This window comes from Sarcophilus harrisii, chromosome 4 (genome assembly GCF_902635505.1).
Source record: "Sarcophilus harrisii chromosome 4, mSarHar1.11, whole genome shotgun sequence".
Classification (NCBI taxonomy): domain Eukaryota; kingdom Metazoa; phylum Chordata; class Mammalia; order Dasyuromorphia; family Dasyuridae; genus Sarcophilus; species Sarcophilus harrisii.
Genome location: NC_045429.1, coordinates 456,503,679 through 456,523,485, shown reverse-complemented (window position 1 = coordinate 456,523,485; position 19,807 = coordinate 456,503,679). Strand labels below are relative to the sequence as shown.

General features: G+C 41.9%; 1 protein-coding gene across 2 annotated transcripts in view; it reads left to right on the top strand.

Annotated features, from left to right (window-relative positions):
• NGEF (neuronal guanine nucleotide exchange factor) overlaps positions 1-19,807 on the top strand; it is a 66,838-nt gene that overhangs the window by 14,579 nt on the left and 32,452 nt on the right. For both annotated transcript variants that reach the window (XM_031968172.1, XM_031968173.1), the window contains exon 3: positions 1,469-1,749. In XM_031968172.1, the coding sequence (XP_031824032.1) occupies positions 1,469-1,749 (281 nt within the window). The remainder of the gene's footprint in view (positions 1-1,468; positions 1,750-19,807) is intronic.

The following is a 19,807-nucleotide window of genomic DNA, read 5'->3' as shown; positions in this document are numbered from 1 at the left end:
CATGTGTGTGGGCACGTGTGTGTGGGCACACGCCCTCGTATTCACTTCCACCCACTTTTATCGGATACCTGCCCCAAGTCAGGCACTGAGAGGGCAGAGCCAGGAGCCCGAGAGGCTTCAGCTCCATGTGGTATCATAGATTTAGAACTGAAAGGATTGTAGAGATCAGCTAGTCTTAACTCCCCCATTTTACAGATGAGGAAACTAAGCCCCAGTGAAGGGTTCTATGGGTAGGAAGTAGCAGAGGCAGGATTTGAACTCTGGTCTACGAGCTTCAGAGCTAGCGTTCCTTCCCCAGCGCCTCCCTGATGGAGGCTTGCGATGATCTGTGGGCACACACTGGCCAGTGTGGAGGAAACCGAGACAAAAATGGAGCCATCTCTGCCTTCCAAGAGCTCGCTGGTGACCAAGACAGCGGGACGGTCTCGGGGGCCGGGCCCCTGACCCAAGATTCAGAACTTTTCTGTCTGTCTCTAAGGCCTCTGGTGCTAGGGCGGACCTTCTCAGAGCCACGTCTTCAAATTTAAAAAATAAAATACGGAGGTGTGCAAAGGAAACCAATTATTTTGAAATACAACCATTAAATTTTTTATTTTTAAATTCAGAAACTCTGTTCAAAAACGAGCAAAATGATGAGCTTTACTTCCCCTTCCAAACAAATAAATCTAATGGATGATTGGATTTATGAGTTGGTGAGGTCCCGTATTTCAGGATCCTTGCAGAGCTTGCCAGGTCTCCTGAGAGAAAACTTTCTCAGGCAAAAAAAAAAAAAAGGTCATGAGTGGGAAGAGTTTAAGAAGCCCTGGTCTAGCAGACCCTTTAATCTGGAAATAGAAAAACCCTCAGTAGACTGTAAGCTTCTCAAGGGCAGGGACCCCTTTTTTATTTTTTGATCTTTGTAACTCAAATACAGAACACAGTGCCTGGCACAGAGTAGTGGGTATTTAACAAGTGTTTTCCGAAGCCCAGCTCTGCTCCTTGCTTACTAGACAAGTCACTTAGTCTCCTCAGTCTCAGTTTTCTCATTTGGAAAATGGGGGCAAAACTACTGGTGCAATCGCACAGGATTGTTATGGACCTTGAAGCATATATAAGTAGGAACTGAAGGCGCTGGGGTTAAAGACAAAAATGGAGCAGTACTACCCCAGAAGGAGCTTATATTGTCCTAGCAGTCAGGGAAATAAAAGGAAGGAGCATTTATGCAGCACCTACTATGTGCCTGGCGTTACTCACAGCAACCCTAGGATATAGGTCCTATTATTATTGGCTTCTTTTTGTAGAGGAGGAAACTGAGGCAACCAGGGGTTAAACGACTTGCTCCCGACTTTTCCCAGCCAGAGGGTGACACGGAAGATTCAAAATTCTGACTCAGTCACTTGAAAATGCTGATTTCAAAGTAGCGCCACGGCTCGCTTTCATCTCCTCTCCCTTGTTCCTTTTCCCTCGTGACGATTTCCCCTCCTTTCAGGACTCTTGTATCAGGAATACCGTGACAAGTCCACGCTTCATGAGATTGAGACCAGGAGGCTGCAGGACGCCGAAGTCCAGGTGGACACGGATAAGTCGCCCGACAGCGAGGAGACCCCGCCAGAGGAGGAGCCCGCCAGCTCCCCCGAGAAGAAGCCGCTGCCCCAGATCTGCCTCCTCAACAATGCCAACTCCAGGTTCAACCTCTGGCAGGACCTCCCAGAGATCAGGAGCAGCGGCGTCCTGGACATCCTGCAGCCCGACGAGATCCGGCTCCAGGAGGTGAGTGGGGCCGGCAAGAGCCCCTCAGCCCCGGCCTTGAGCCTTCCCTGGGTGCTGCCGTGGCAGAAAGGGGCCTTAAAGGAACTGGGGGGAAAGGGAGGTACAGAAAGAGGGGGCCCGCCCGAGATCTTCCAGCTACTAGCTGGCAGAACCAGGATTTGAACCTATGTTGGCAGGGGAGCTCAGGGCTCATCTGGGTCACCCTTCTTGCTTTATTTCTTTTTAATTTTGGGGAGACAATTGGGGTAAAGTGCCTTACTCATTGTCATATGTCTATTAAGTATCTGAGACTGGATTTGAACTCTGAACTCCAGAGCCTGTGCTCTGTACACTATGGCACCATCCAGGGACCCCTCTTCTTGTTTTATAGATGAGGAAACTGAAGCCCAGGGAGGGGAAGGGGGAAGTACATGGCATTTGAACCTGGATCCTTGGTCTCCAAGGCCAGAGTCCTTTCCATCGCACCACCCTCATTCAATACTCAATTGTGTTCATTCAGTAGAATAAAAGATAAGTTTCTGATTCTGGCATTCACAAGTGCTGGTCAGGTGAAGGAAAAAAAATATCCCTCTCCTTGGGGGTCTCACATTCTGTTTGGGAAAGTACAATATAAATGCAAATGGTTGTGGGGTGAAGGAACACCAAGGCAGGACTGTGCCATGACAACTGACCGGGATTAGGGAAATCTTTGCAGGGGGCCCAGCCATGGACCAGCCCCTAATGATCTCCTCCTGGGCAGATCCCCCGTGAAGCTTCCTTGGTGCCTTCCCAAGCAAAGTGACTTTCTCCACCATTGGTTTCTCAAAGCATTTGTACTTATTGTGATCTCCCTTGTATAATGGATAGAGTCTAGCTGACAAGGTCAATAGATGGCTAGATGGATGGTTGGAGGGACAGATGGATGATGGATGGATGGACAGATGGATGGATATTTGGATAGATGGATGGATGGATGATCTCCCTCCTTCCCCTCTTACTTTCCTATATTAAATTGTGTCTGGCGCATGTCGTATGTACTTAGTCAATGCTTGTGAAGTGATTGTGAATCTTTTGAGTTCAGAGTTAGTGTTGTATCTATTTTTGTGACCCCTTATTTTCTATGTATGAAATTATATGAAGTAGATACCTGATCAATGTCTTTTTTGGAGGGAGGTTATTCATATTAACAAACTATTATCACTTCATTGGAATATAGAACCACACATCAAGAGCTGGAAGGACCTTAGAGCTTATAAGTGTTGTAATATTCTTCTCTAAAAACATAATGTTCTCTGGGAGCAGCTTTCTTTTCAGTTCAATAATCACTTCAAATGCAGCCAGGAGTTTAAGTCCAAATCCTTTCTTGTCTCCTTCAAAGTCTTGTCTCCTTCACTCGGGGCTCGGCTAGTTTTTCTGGAGGCCTTCCGGAGTCTTGGTTCTGAAAGCTCCCGCTGCCTTCTCTGGCTTTTGAATCTCCTCCATTGAATCCTGGCTGAGGCTCCAAGAGCTTCTAGTGGGCTTGTCCTTCCTGACCTTCACAGCTCCTCCTTATAAGCTCCACACTGAGTATACACCAATCATTACATCACTAGGAAACCATTATTTGTTGTAGGATTAAACCACTGTCTCCTCGATTCCACTGACTTGGCACCTTGTTTCAAGTTCTGGCTCACAACAAAGTGTGACCCATTTTATAGATGAGCAGACTGAGATAGGTCACACAGCTGTCTGCGGTGGGATTTGAACCTTGCTCCGCATCAGCGTTCTGTACATTGGAGCCCGTCTCCCTCATCCCTAGAGGCAAGCTTTCTTCCCAGCCTCATTCACGAGCGAGCATCCTTGCCTGGGATGTTAGGGACTTCCTAGGTCATGGCTCCCTTTCCTTCATGGGGAAGACCTGACTCCACCAGATACACGCCCCTTAAAGGAAGGCCCGTTCCCTTTTCTGTCCCGCGTCCCTGGTGCCTAGCATCGTGCCCGGGGTGTTGAGAACGGAAGAAACGAGGATCCCTAGCATATGGCCTGTTGTGACCTACTTCTGAAATGTTTCTGAAAAGACATTTATAAATATATCATCTCAACGTCTCTATATAATTAGAAACTGCACTTAATACCACAAGGGCACTCGGCTTAAACATGAGAATTTACTGTCTGGGTTTCTTTTCAAAAGAAGCCTGTTGACTCCTTGGGACATTTATCTGTGACCGGCCGAGAGCAGGGGCCTCTTTTGGGACCCTAGAACTTCAGCAGATCCATGGCGTCCGGTCTGTGGGAACGCCGACCTCTGGAAGGCTGGGAGAGGAAGGCTTGCGTCCCAGGATTGCGGGGAGAGCAGGCCCTTGGGTCACCCAAGCTGGCCCCTTCATTAGTGACTGCTCCCCCTCCATGGGGATCCCACTCCCTAAACCCCTTCCCATGGAAGAAACTCTGCCTGCCCATGGGAATGCTTGGATTCTTACCAGCCCATTCCCATGATTCCATGGATCTGGCATTTCATCAGCACAGGCGCTCACTCAAGTGATGGAGAGCACAACCCATCTATCTGCTGCCATTACCTTCCACGTCATCTCGTAAATTCCCCAAGGGAGTCCCCCCAAAAGGTGGGAGGGCCACAAGAACACTAAAGCCCATGGGCTATTCATTGGTCACTCCACTTACTTGCTATTTGGCCACAGTAAGTGGAACCTTAACAATGGCTTAGCGGCCCCTTGTTGCTGGAGGTGCAGACCGCTCCCATCCCACCTGTACCTCTGTGCCCTCCGAGTAATCCCCTTTTCACCCGGCCCACCTTTTCTCCACTATCTGCACTGAGCCCTTCTCTCTCCACCAGCACAAACTTGGGCTTTGAGAGGGAAGCCGTTCCTTTCTCTTGCTGAGAGCCAGGTCTCCATGACTCTCGTCAGCCATCACCCCGCCATGCTGATACATGGGCATCGTCCCTCCTTTCTAGATCTCCTTAGGGACCGTCTTCCCCCATTAGAATATGATAGTGGCTGCTTGCTTGCTTAGATTTGTATCCCTAATGTTTAGTTCCTTGCATGATATACAGTAGGTGCTAAATAAATGCTCTATCTAATTCCTCACAGCCTTCTGTGTTCCATGGCTCCCGGTCGTCCGGTATCATCTACAAAATATCGGTATTAAAAAGAGAACCTTTTTAGGGGTCACTAAAAGAGCTTGGGGCCCCCTACTTCTCATTTACTTTTGAGTTGGGCTCCTGCCCTTGGCAATATTGGTCTTCTGTAGCTGTACACATATGTCTGTGCATATTTATACATCCACGTGCATATTTATACACACCTGCACATGAGATTTGGGGGCCAGGCTGTCGTCTGTGGGTCGTCCATCTTGCCCGACTCAGAAGCTTTCTTAGAGAAATGAGCAATCGAGAAAGAAGTCAGGACGGTCGAATGGAGGGGAGGAGGGAGAGGGAACTGGGAGGTAGCTCCTGGGTGTTCTAATGTGATCCTTGCTGCGTCAAGAGAAAGCGAGAAAAGCACGTGAGTGGAAGCCCCCCATCACAAATAGAATTAGTCCCATGGAATCCAGTATCAGAGCACCCCCATCTGCTCACCCCAGGTGACTCTTTGGGACCTCACGGCTGGGAGAGATCACCCAGGGGGTAGAGTTGGGATCCAAGTGAGAATCCCATGACTTCAAGGTCAACGCTCCCAGTTCAGCTCTCCTTGCTTGGATGGGGGAGGGGGAATGGGCAAGGCTTCCCCCAGCTGGGCACGCAAGAAGGGGCGACAACCTGCCTCCCTGACAGGGGCCATGGGAGTATTATTTATGGACTCTTCACTTCTCTTCTCCAGCCTTCTTCCTGGCCCACCATCTTTGCTGGAGCTTCTCTGGCTCTCATTTAGCCCCTGGAGAGACATACAATAAGCCTAATCTTCCTTCCCATTGCTCTGCAGGTCCTGTAGAGCTTGTAATGAGCTAAACCCTGCTAATTCTTTTACCCAAGAGCCCCTGCCTAAGCAAACCTCCCCCGGCCTCTCCTTATGCAATTGCCTTTTATTTCCCCCACCTGAACGCACAGTTTTACATCTTGCCTCGTGGGGGCTGGCCCAGTCCGACCTTTGGTTATCTTGTTTCTGTGGCTGAGCACATCAGCAGTCTCTCCTAGTTTCCCGGCCTCTGCAGGTTTGATAAGCAAGTTGCTGATGGCTCTGGTCCAATCAGAAATGTTGAGCAGGAATGGGTCAAGGTCGAAGGCCACCAGAGACCGCTTTCCTCCTCACCAGGAATCAGTTGGATCGTTTGCGTCCCGCTGGCCGAGCAGCATGACTCAAGTAACTAACTCTTGATTCACGTCTCCGAGTATTGTCCAGTAAAATGTCATTAGAGCTTTGGTCCAATTTTTATTGGACTCAATATATTCTAGGTCTAAGACAGCGATTCTCCAATGCTTTGATCTCAGGACCCTTTCTACTCATAAACATTATTGTTTATGACCAAAGACCACTTGTTTTTATGACTCGTATCTGTCGGGATTTCCCATTTAGAAATGAAAACCTCCAAGTATTATTGTGAAAATAGTTTTGACCCTGTGTATCCCCTGAAAAGAGACCCATGGGGATCCCCAAGCACATTTGGAGAACCACTGGTCTATAGTATTCCTCTAACCTATGTTCTGGTAACCTGGTCAAAAAAAATAATGAACTGATGTAGCATGACTTCAGTCAACTAATAAGTATTTATTAAGCTCCTACTATATGCCGGGCGCTGTACTGAATGTGGGGATACAAAGAACCCAGTTGTTCCTGCCCTAAGAGACTGTATTCTAATCTGGTCTAGAACTCTGGCTCAAATGGAGATCAATGAATTCATTAGTCTATAATCTGAGAAAGGATCCTAGATCTCGAGCTAGAAGGTGTCTTGGAGACTAATTTTACAGAAAATGAAACTGAGGCTGAAAAGATTAAAGTGATGTGCCTGAGGTCACATGAAAGGAGGATTCGAATCCAAGTTGTCTGACTCAAGCCTCTTTCTGCAGCGTCTTCCCTCTTGAAGATAGGGTCAGTATTTTACCGGTCCCTCTCTTCTGGCATCTCCTCGAGGACTCCCCAGAGATAAACAACCAGAAGTGATCTCAGTGCCCTGGTCTGAAATCTACCTCACCCAGGGGAGCTGAACGGTTATAGAGAACCCATCGAGCTCAGAATATCTATTGCCTTCATTATTCTTAGCTTTGCCTCCCTTAAGCAAACCTCCTTCCCCTTTTCAGTCTGAACATCATTTTCCTTGGCAGAGAAAATGGGAGAGAGAGAAAAAAATAACAACCGATCTTTTCCCTTCTATTCTTGCCCAAACGTGCTTCTGTGTGCTTGTCCCATAAGGCTGGTGGCTTTCTTTTCATACAGGAAAATGCACCTCTGCCCCTACCATCTTGCTTGCTTTTGAACCAAATACTGGTGGCCGGGTTCCATCCTACCTGAACCCAGAGATTCATGTGAAATTAAGCCAACTACATTATGTGAAAATCTCAAATTGGTCATATTTCATATGATTTCAATGACCTTCTTTAGAGTTTCCAGTCTTCTTTGCAATTACTTTTCCCTTCCTTTGCCATTCCCAAACTCTTTTGTGATATTAGATTTACAATCCTCTCTGGACATTTCCCCAACCCTCCATTTTCAGTAGGGATCTTCTTGTGAGAGATGCTCCTTCCAAATGTGTCTCATGAGATTCACTCCATCCCTGGGACGAGAGTCCATCTTTTTGATGTCTTGAGTTGTGGTCCAGAAAGCCAGATCTTATTCTGGGCAGCTAGCTGGCAAGTGGATATAGAGTGTCAGGCCTGGAAGCAGGAAGACTAATCTTCACAAGCTCAAGTGTAGCCCCAGACACTTCCTAGCTGGGTGACTTTGGAAAAGTCACTTAACCCTGTTGATTTCAGTTCCTTTTCTGTAAAATGAGCAAGAGAAGGAAATGGCAAAACCACTCTAGGATCTTTGCCAAGAAAACCCCAAGATGGGTCACAAAGAATCAGATACAATCAAAGTGACTGAACGATGATACCATTTTTCAATGCCAACTTTGTGGCCAGCTGCTCACGTCTCCTAATCTCACAAGGGAAGGGAGGGATGGAAGGCTATATGTGTTCCATAGTCTTCATTTGTGCACCCATAACTCCAGAACTTGTCTAGCTTTCTGCTAGAAGTGCCTTTTGCTCCCAGAGGTCATTGTGTCTTTACAGTCTTGGCTGATTTTCTCTCCCAGTTTGAATGCACATCTCCCAGTTGACCATGGCTGGTCTGCCTCTGGCTGCCATCACAAAGTGCTGAAATCACCACCCTCCACTAGTTTCTCTGCCAAGAAAACCTCAAGAGGGATCCCAAGGAATCAGATACAATTGAAATGGCTGATAGGGGAGATAGTGCCCACCCCCATAAAGCTTGCAGTCCAGTAGAGATGAGGAATGTTCGCCATAACCACGATCCTGGGTGGGGTGGGTTAAGGGTCTGGGAGGTCTGAAGTTGTGTCACTTGAAGGAAGAAGATATTCCCTGTGTCTGGGGAATCTGGCAATTCTCGATTGAAGAGGTAGAATTAGAGCTGGCCCAGAAAGGATGGGTCAGAATTAGAGGGTACCCCTATCCTTCCAGTCCCCCTCCATGTTGTCCTTCACTTTTCACTCTCCCCCATTGTTGACCTCCATTGGGCTGCCCATTCTTATTAGCATTCCCACCCTGCAGCATCTCTAGTATCTATCCCCTTTCCTCTACTCTCATGGCCTCCACTCTAGTCAGGCCTTTGCCACACCCTCCTGGATTGAGCACCAAGGTCAGCTCCATGTGTTGGGCCTCATGAACAGTTCTGTAAATTAACTACCAAGAGGATTATGTGAATGTCTTTGTCCAGTGTACAGAGAAGGGAAAATATGACTCTGCTTCTGACACGATGATGAGAAATCCCAGTCCCCCAAGGGGGTGCTAATGGCTGGTTTTTAATTATCCTGACATCTGTTAAGCATTAAACATATAATGCCTAATAATGACTCATCACCCATGGTCTTAAATGAGCAGATTGCCTCCTTAGTGACTGTTAATGATACAAACAGCAAAACAAGCAAAAAATATCATTCAGCCTTGTTCTTCATCAACTAAACGATGGCTGCAAAAAGAAGGGAGATAATTCAAGGAGTTCTGGGAATCATTCAGAGCCAGTGACCATAGTTTCATTCTTCTTTTTTTTTTTTTAATGTAAAACATGTCTTTATTAGTCATTTGTAAAAAGAAGACTTGAAAAAAAGTGAGGGAAATGAAAGAAAGTGAAAAATGATATGATTCAGTGTGTATTCAATTAATATCAGTTCTTTTTCTAGAAATGAATTGTATGCTTCATCATGAGTCCTTTGGGGTTGTCTTGGGGTGTTGTATTGCTGAGAAAAGCTAAGTCATTCACAGTTCTTTATCGAAAAATCGTGCTCTTACTATGCACAACATTCTCCTGGTTCTGTTCACTTCACTCTGCATCAGTTCATGTTAAGTCTTTCCGATTTTTCTGAAATCATACTGTTTGTCATTTCTTATGGCACAATAATATTCCATTATATTGTATACCACATTAGCCATTCCCCAATTAATGGACATCCCTTTGATTTCCAGTTCTTGGCCACCACGAAACAAGAGTTGCTATAAATATTTTTGTACAAATAGGTCCTATTTCCTTTTCTGCATGTCTTTGGGATAGAGACCTAGCAGTGGTGTTGTTGGCTCAACGGTACGCAGATTTATAGTCCTATGAGCGTACTTCCAAATTGCTCTCCAGCACGATTGGATCCATTCACAACTATGCAATAATGCATATTTTCCTTTTCCCCCCAGCATCGCCTCCAGCATCCCCCATTTTCTTTTTGTTAGGTTAGTCAATGTGATAGGTGTAAAGTGGTACCTCAGATTTGCATTTCTCTGATCAGTAGTGACTTAGAGCATTTTTTTTTCATATGACTACAGATAGCTTTGATTTCTTCATCTGAAACTGCCTGTTCATATCCTTCAACCATTTACCAAATGATTCAGTGACATCTAAGATCCTTTTGCACTTGAAATCCCTGAACTCAGGAAACTTCCCTCACCTCCCTTAAGCCTCTGGCTCTTTCTTAAGACAGTTATCTCCCCTCCATTTTTCATCCTTCTCTGCCCATTTCCTTCTTCTTTCAGAAGAGATTCTGGAAGAATTTTTGAGAATTTTTTTCTTTGGACAAGCTTGATCTAGAATTGGAGTCATGTTGCGGTGGTTGAGTTCAGATATATTTAACCCTGAAGTTTATAATGGAACTATAAAGAATCCTCATGGTACTTAGGCACACAAACTGCTATTTCTCCTAGTCTCAAGACTGGGGATTGAAGGATTTAGAGAGGTATTTTTAGATTTCAAAAGGAAGGCTTGATTTGAAAAATACTTTTAGAGAGCTCACTCAGTAAGCATTTATTGAGTGCTTTGTGTATGCAGGGCACTGTGCAGGGTGTCACAGAAGATACAGAAATGACTAAGAAGAGGTCACAGAATTCCCAAATTAAAAAGGTTTCAGCACCTTCTTCTTCCCATACTTAAGGAGGAGCCCCACGTGTAACTACCCCACAAAGGGACATCTAACCCTTGTTTGAAAAACTTCTCTGGCGACCGTCTTTCACTAGTTTCATCACTGAAACCTTTTTGGCTTGGTAGGAACTGTCCAAATTTGTTCCCTATGTGGTACAACCTTCAAGGACCTGGGTCATCACCTTTTCACAAGAGACTTCAGAGATAAACCTTAGCAGAGACGATAGAAGGTGGTGCTACTTGAGAGCCACCAAAAACCTCTTGAATGGCTAGGGGAGTCGATGCTAATTCATAAAATGTAGATCAGCCTAAATGAGTATGTTTCTAGGATCAGAATTTAGCTCATGCATAAATAATTGGAAGCAGGGGGCTGAAAAAATCCCACTGAATAGAGGCACATACTGGAAAAGAAAAGCAGGGTAGGTATCAGTTAATCAGTGTTATGGCAAAAACAGTCATCGAGAGCTGGGTTTGAAGCAATGAATTTTTGTGGAGAGGGAGTTTGGAAGGAGGGCACCTCAGTGGCACCCTGATTGAGTATGGGGGCAACTGAATCCCTTGCTGTAAGAAGCTATTGATCACTGGGAAACAGCTAGTCGAAAAGCACAGGGAAAAGGATGTGACAAACCATTGCATGTTTACAATGAGAAGTGTTCAGGAAAACTAAGATTTAAGATGACTAATGATCTATAAATAGGTGACAGAGAAGGATGTTTTTGAGCTGAATGCTAGTATCAAAGCTTCAGTCTACTCCTCATCCATCCATCTACCCATCTATCTATTTGTCTGTCTATCCCTCCATCCATCCACCCATCCTTCTATCCAGCCATCCAGTTAATGAGCTCTCCCACTTGGATGCCTGCTGTCTTTCAGAGGCTCTCCTCCCCCTCTCAAAAAATACTGGAAAATCTGTGCCAGGTCCCTGATCCAACTCTAGCTTTGTTCTAATTTTTTCTTTTCTTTTAAAGCATTTTACTGATGTTCCTCTTAGATCATTGTCATTTCCCAATGAACCTTCCTTATGACAATAAGTATAGTTCAGGTGATTATGTCTGCAAACACTGCCTCATTCTTCACCAAAAGTCCACTTCCTGTATCCCAGGAATGATTCACCAAGTCTGGTGGTCATTCCAATGGAATAATCCCTGGGGCTAGAGTCTGAAGACCCTAGTTTCAATCTTAACTCAGCCACTCACCCTGAGCATCACTTAACATCTCTGTGTCTCATTTTCCCCATCTGTAAAATGAAGGCGATTTTAAGGTTCAATGGTTTTTAAGGTCCTTTCCACCTTTAAGTCTATGATCTTATGAGTTTTAAAAAAATTTTTACTAAGTGCCTACTCAGTACAGAGACAAAAATCAAATCATCTCTACCCTCAGAGAGCTTGGATTCCACTGGGGAGAAAAGAACATAATATAAGAGTGTGTATAAAATATGGCACTTTGGGGTGGGGTGGGAGGAAGGGAGGGAATGAGGAGATGGAAGGAAATGAGTTGGAATCAGAGAGGAAATAGTAAATATTCGATGACCACCCCAAATAGAGTGTAAGTTCCTTGAGGGCAGGAGCTGTTAAAATTTGGTTTTTTTCTCTTTAGGTCCTACCTAGCACAGTAATAATAAATGATTTTTGATTGAACAGAATTAACATGAAGGGTAGAGTCAGGGCTGATGTGCTACTGCATTCTCAACCCTGAGCCACCACCATGGAGACATGGCCCAAGTCTTAAATCATGGCCCAAGTCTTGTATCTCACCATTTGACTACAGGGCAGAGGAGAAGGGTCTTTGCCTCCATATTCTCTTCTAGAAGAGAAATATAAAGGAGCCAGCATATGGACAGCAGCCCAGAGCTATGGAAGGGCATAGGGCTTGGGGTCAAAGGCCCTGGATTCAAATCTTGATTGTGACACTTATCTCCTCTGTGACTTGAGATAAGTCAGTATACTTTTCTAGATCTCAGTTTCTTCATCTGAAAATAGAGAAGTTGGATCAGCTGTTCCTTCCAGTTCCAAATTTGTATCCTATGTCCTCTATGGGTCATTTATTTTCAGGGTTTTTTTTCTTCTTTACCTATTTTCCCTGGTATCCTGCTTAGCTTTTTAGATATTGTAGGTTAGGACAAAGGTTGCAGTTAAAGAGAGAAAAGCCACTTTAAAATAATATTTTCACAAGAGAATATTTTTAGAAAAGTTCCAATATATTTTGTACATTTTTTCAACCCTAGGCCACATAGATTTTTATATCAATTATTTGTGTGTGTGTGTATACACACACACACACACACACACACACACAAATATTATGGTTTGTACATTTTTATTGCTTAATGTACAAAATGCACATTAATGTGCATCAAATCTCTCTTCTCCCCAGTCAGACCCAGTCTTCTCTCACATTTATCTGTATGTAGTAGTGAATTTGTTTTCCCACATGCCCTCCAACATTTGCCATTTTTAAGCTAATTTGATGGGTGTGAAATGGTACCTTAAAGTTGTTTGAATTTGTATTCTCTAATTATTAGTGAGAACAACTAGATGGCATTAGATGGAGTGCCAGGATTAGAGTCGGGAAGACTCATCTTCCCGAGTTCAAATCTAGCTTCAGACACTTACTAGCTATGTGACCTGAGCAAATCACTCAACCCTGTTTGTCTCAGTTCCTCATTTGTAAAATGATCTGAAGAAGAAAATACAAATCATTTGAGTATCTTTGCTAAGAAAATTCAAAATAGAGTCATGAAGAATTAAACATATTTGAACAACAAAAAATTATTGGTGATTTAAAGCATTTTTTCTTATAGGTATTGATTTGGTTTTCTCCTCTCAAAACTGCCTATTCAAATACTTTCCCTAATTGTCAATTGGGAAATGGTTCTTACTTTTGTAAATTTGACTTAATTACTTATATATTTCAGAAATGAGACCTTGATCAGAGAAATCTGTTGCAAAGATATTTTCTCAGTTTCCCACTTTTCTTCTAATTTTAGCTACATTGGCTTTGTTTGTGCAAAAATGGTTTTCATTTTATACAAACCCAATTACCCATTTTATCTCCTATGAACCTCTGTGTCATTAAAAAACAATAATAGTTTTTTTTTAATTTTTCAAAAGAGATGCAAAGATAGTTTTCAACATTCACCCTTGCAAAACCTTTTTTCCAAAATTTTCTCCCTCCTTTCTCTCACCCTCTTCCCTAGACAGCAAGCAATCCAATATATGGTAAACATGTGTAATTCTTCTATACATATTTCCGTATTTATCATGCTACACAAGAAAAATTAGATCAAAAATGAGAAAGAAAACAAAAAGCAAGCAAACAGCAACAAAAAAGATGAAAATCCCATATTGTGATTCAGTCCCGACAGTCCTCTCTCTGAATGCAGATGGCTCTTTCCATCACAAATCCATTGGACCTGGCCTGAATCGTCTCATTGAATTTACTTATATCACCCTTTATGTTTTGAGCTTATTTTGGTATATGGTGTGAGATACTGGTTTGACCTTGTTTCTGCCATCAGTTTTTGTCAGCTAGTGAGTTCTTGCTCTAATAGCTGGAATCTTTAGGTTTATCAAACACTAGGTTACTGTGTGCTCATTCGCTTCTATATAACATATACCCAATCTGTTCCACTTATCAACAACTATATTTCTTTCCCAATACCAAATTGTTTTGATGATTGTAGCTTTGTAATATAATTTGAAATCAATTAATGCTTGGGCCCCTTCCTTCCTGTTTTCTTTCAATAATTTTCTTTACATTCTTGGCATTGAATTTCGTTATTTTTTTCTAATTCTATAAAGTAATTTTTTGGTTGATTCTTTCGGCACTAATTGTCGTTTAGTTGTTTGCAGTTGTGTCTGATTCTCCATGACCCACTTGAGGTTTTCTTAGCAGAGATGCTGGAGTGATTTGCCATTTCTTTCTCCAGCTCATTTTACAGAAGAGGAAACTGAGGCAAAAAGGGTTTAAACAGCTTGACCAAGATCATACAGCTAGTAAGTGTCTGAGGCTGGATTTGAATGCAGTTTAGCATTCCTGACTCCAGTTTAGCATTCTATCCACTGTGCCACTTAACTACTCATATAAGTAAGTTAGTTTAGATAGTATCGCCATTTTTATTGTATTAGCATAGCCTATCAATGAGCAATTCATATTTCTCTTGTTATTTGGTTCTGTCATTTGTGAAACTTGTCCTATAATTGGATTCATATAGTTCCTGTGTACATTTCTTGGCAGATAGACTTCCAAGTCTGGTACTATCAATAATTATTATTTATTTGTTTGTTTGTTTTGCTGAGGCAATTGGGGTGAAGTGATTTGCCCAGGGTCACACAGTTAGGAAGTGTTAAGTGTCTGAGGTCAGTTTTGAACTCGGGTCCTCCTGACTTCAGGGAGTCCATAGTTATTTTTTAATGGAATTTATTTTTCTAGCTTTTCTTGCTGGGTTTTGTTGGTAACATACAGAAATGATGATTTGTGTGAGATTTTTTGTTGAGTTTCTAGGGTTCTTTGGGCAAACCATTGTATCATTGGCAAAAAGTGATAATTTTTGTTTCTTCGTTACCTATGCTTATTCCTTCAATTTTTTTCCCTTATTGCTATAGCTAGCATTTCTCTTGAATTAAATTATTCCTTAAATGTTTGGTAGATTTGCTTATAAATCTATTTGGTCTTAGTGATGAGGTTCGAATGATGAGGCTAATGGTGCAAGAATTGGGGTGGGGAATCCCTTCTGGTCGGCCCAGGTCCAATGAGAAAGAATTTGCAAACCAAAAATCTGTTAGTGGCAAAAAGGGATTTTTTACTGGCACTGAGAAGCTAGCTTTGCTAGGAAGACCGACTTCTTAGTGGGTAAAAGGTCCTGTTAGGGAGATAACAAAGGTTAACACTGAGAAGAGAATATCTTCACAGTGGACAAAAGTCCTGGCAGGTAGCCTTGCCAGGCAGAGCTCTTCCTTGGCAAAGCCAATTCCTGTTTCAGACTTCTGCAAAGATTTGAGGTTCAGAATTGTCTTTTATTAGCAGTCTGAGGCTCGGACTTCCATTCAAAATTGAATGAGATTCCTTCAATGTTGTCAATCCCTGGGGCTTAGATTTCCAGTTGAAAAGAGAGTACTTAGCTTAACTTGGAGAGGGTGTTGTCTGAGAAAAATATGCTTTTCCCAGGGGAGAACTTGAGAGCCTGAGTCACCCTTCTTTTACAGATTAAAGGGGATAGTTTTGGGGTTCACCACCATCATCTGGGGTTTTTTTTTCATGGGTTCGTTTATGGCTTGTTCAATTTCTTTTTCTAAAATAGTTAAGTATTCTATTTCCTGTTCTCTTAATCTGAACAATTTATATTTTCATAAATATTAATCCAATAATCACTGAGCAAAATAGCTCCTAATAATTGTTTTTATTTTCTTCTTCATTGGTAGTGAATTTACTTTTTTTTTTCATTTTTGATAATACTAATTTGGCCTTTTTATTTTTAAAAGAATCAAATTAGCCAATGACTAATTTTCCTCATTCCCCCACCCCCTCAACCCCCAGGAAAAAAAAACCCTCCTTGTATTAAGTTTATTGGGGGGGGGGGATTAATTTGTTAATTTTTGTTAATTTGTCCTTTGACTTTTAGGATTTCTGTTTTGATACTTAATTGAGCCTTTTAATTTTGGGGGGGCGTTTCCTAGCTTTTGCCCAATTGTTTGATTTTCTCTTTCTCTCTTTTTTTAATTTTTACTTTTGGGGATGCAATCAGGTTTAAGTGACTTGTCTGGGATCAATTAGTAATTGGTAATTATCTGAGATCAAATTTGAACTCTGCTCCTCTTGACTCCAGGGCTAGTACTTTATCTACTGTATCACCTCACTATCTCTTTTCTCTCTTTTTACTGATATAAGTACTTAGAGATATACAGTTTTTTCTAAGGACTACTTTGGGTGCATCCCACAGATTTTGGTATGTCATCTTATTGTTGTCATTTTTAATTAAGTTATTGTTTCTTTGATTTACCCATTTTTAGGATTATTTAGTTTCACATTAATATTTCATCTATGCTTCAAAAGCTTTTGATTGAACCTAATTTTTATCGCATTATGGTAAAAAATACATTTAATAGTTCTGCTTTTCTGTGTTTATTTTTGATATGTTTCAATACATACTCAGTTTTTGTAAAGGTTCTATGCACAGCTGAAAAAAATGCTATGTTCCTTCCTATTCTTATTCAATATTCTCCAGAGGTCTATACTAGCTAACTTTTCTAAAATTCTATTCATCTCCTTAATTTCCTCTATTTTATAATCAGATCTAAGAGGAGTAAATTGAAGTCCCCTCACTGATTAGTTTTTCCATTTATTTCCACTTATAATTCATTTAACTTTTAAGAATTTGGATGGTTTGCCATTTGGTACATACATTTTCATATTGATATTAGTTAATTTTCTATGGTACCATTTGGTAAAAATATAATTTCTTTGTTTATCTCTTTTAATTAGATCTGTTTTTCCTTTTGCTTTCCTTAAGATCATGATTGTCATCCCTGCCTTTTTTATTTCAACTGAAGTATACTTGATTTTGTTCCAATCCTTTATTTTAACTCTCTGTATATTTTTTTGTCTCTAGTGTGTGTCCTCTTTCATTTTATGAGCGAGTACATTCCATTCACATTCATAGCATTATGATTAAGTATTTTCCTCTAGCCCATTGTCTTATATTTATCCTTCAATTTTTCTAACCCTGTCCCCTCCATAAGAATCTATCTTCTGACCATTGCTTCTGACCTTACTTTACCCTCCTTGTTGTCCCTTGCCTTTCTTATATCTACTTTTTCTTCTACATTCCTGTTGGTAAGATGAATATCTAAGTTCAACTGTGTGTGTGTATTTATATTTTTCTCCTTGAATCAGCTCAGATGAGATGCTCATTCTCCCTTCACCCCACTAACCCTGCTTGTGTGTGAACTGTTCCATTAACTTGTTTCCACAGGGCATGGAATCAGGCCTTTTGCCTTCTTGGTTCTGCATCTCCTTTGTCCGCTTGCCAGCTTTTCAATGTTGAACTGTGTTAATGTGTTAAATGCAATGTGTTAAACTGTGAGACCCTACACAGAGCCCACTATCAATTTGCATCAATTTGCCTCTGTTCCTCCATCTTATCTACATCATAGTACAAAGGTCTTTGTGGATATTTCTTTAAAATTAAGTCATATTGTATTCTGATTTATTTATATGTTGTCTCCTCCATTTGAATATGAACTCCTTGAGGGCAGGGACTATTTTGGCTTTTTCTTTAGATCCATAATACTTTTTTTAAAATGCCCTGAAAAAAAAAAGGCCCTGCACACAGCAAGCAGTAAGCACTGTTGATAAATGCCTATTGATTGGTTTACCAACCAGAGAGTTTAGTATCACTGTCATGAAAAGAAAGAAGGTTAGTCTAGCCACTTCTTCTGGGAATTGTCTCCTCTATGGATTCTGTTCTCGTCTCCCATCTTGATTCATTTATACTGATCATCTCACATTTCTGAAAGACACTTCCTCCTTCCCCTTTATAGAATCCTCTCCCATTAACATACATATCCGGCACCATCTTCTGAAGGACCTTTTCTAATCCACCTCTCCCCAAAAGTCAGTGCCCTCCCTCTCAACGATCTTGTATGTCACTATTCCCTATATTCAGTTATCTCTTCTTCATCACACTTTTCCCCAGTGCAGTTTCAGTGTATCACAGGTTGGCATAAGAAATTAAAAGAGAATTTTTTTTGTGTGAGTTTTGCAGAAGCTGCAGATGATACATGAAGGCCGGTAGATGAGGAAGGAAAAGTTTAGAAACTCACAAGTGCATAAAATATATGAGTGGTATTGTCTAATAACAACATATTTTATATTTAATATCATAACAATTCAGACTAGTCTAGCATGAAGGGAAGGTCATAAAGTTTTATGTGCATTTTCCAGATCATGGAAGCTCTGTGTCCCTATTCCCTGTGATGTGGAAGGAATAATTGTATTTTTACTTCTTGTTCCTACTCTCCCCCATTAGAATCCTTTGTGAAGAGAGATTATTTCATTCTTTGTACTTGTATTTCCATTCCTGGAATTGTGAAGGACACATTTGTTATGCTAAACTCTCAGAATACCAAGGAGAGGGGGTGGGACACTGAGCCTCCCTTGAGGGAGATTATATTGTGATGGTGGAGACCACAAGTAAACAACTAAGTACATACAAGATGGATAACAATAGGCGAAGGTGAGGGGAAGGAGAAGGCTCTAGTACTTGTTAATTGATTGACTGACTGGATTAATAAATCATCCCATACTTCATGTTGACTGCTTCCTTTTCTAGATGTTTACTAGAATAATACCTTGAGTAATACCTGCTAGAATTTTGCCAGGCCCTGTGGTCAAGCTCATTGTCCAACGCTCCATTTTTTCCCCTTTATTGAAAATCAGGCAAACATTTGCCCTTCTTCAGTTCAGACTTACTTTTCCCCTCCTCCAACGGGTCTTTCAGAGATCGTTGATAGCAGTCACTCTCGTCCAGCCAGGATCCTGGGAGGCAGCTTGTCAAGTCAAGTGACTTGAATGCTGACAAGCAGCCAGGAGCTCCTTACTATCTCCTTCCTTATCTTGGGTTTGAGCCGATTTTCTTCTGTCTTTTCTAGCACAAAGATCGTTCTCCTTGAAAGGGCAAAGAGAAACAAAACAGAGTCCAGCAGCTATTCTCTCCGGGTGGAATTAGTTGTCAAAGTCCAGCTTTTTCTAAGAATACCTTTTCTTGGGCCTTCCCCTTGGGTGACTGAAAATACTTTTTTTCTTAGCCTTCATTCCCATTAAGAGTGTTAATATTCCTAATGGTATTTTTATAAGAACGTGCTATTTGGGGGTGGGTGGGAGGGGAGTGTTCATTCTCATGATCACCTGCCTTTGCTTTTATCTTCTGTACAAATCTTTGAAGAACTCAATATGGTGAGTTCCCTGTGCGTCCACATTGGTCCCTTTGCTCATTTTTCCTCAACAAAATTGCTTCTCCTTGTATCTTCAGATATTTCTTTTTTTTTTTTTTTTTCCAGGTCGTTCTTATTATAAGATCATAGATTTCAAGCTGGAAAGGACCTTAGAGACCGTTGAGTCCCATGCCAATGATGGCGTGAAATGGACTTTAGCAAAATACCATGTCCCTGGTAGCAAACCAGTGGCCCAAAGTGAGGAACGAGCTGACCTTGTGGAGATATCTGGACATGTTGAGACACTTCAGCAATGTCAGGGTCCCCAGGGCAGTGTCACAGGAATGGCGAAGAGTTCGCAAGCTCAGTTTGTCTCTGAGCGAAAGGGCAAAGATTGCTGACGCTGCTAAGTTCCGAAAGAATTTCGCAAAGAACCTGGCAGCAAGATACATTTATAGGAAAAAGATAGAAAGATCAGGTGCTTCAAATCCCTGGGATGTAAATTTTAGGGCTTAGATAAGACAGAATTGAGGAATGGTCTTTGTTGAGAGGTGTTGAATTCTAGGGCTCAGATTGTAAACCGACAGGTTATCTGACAGC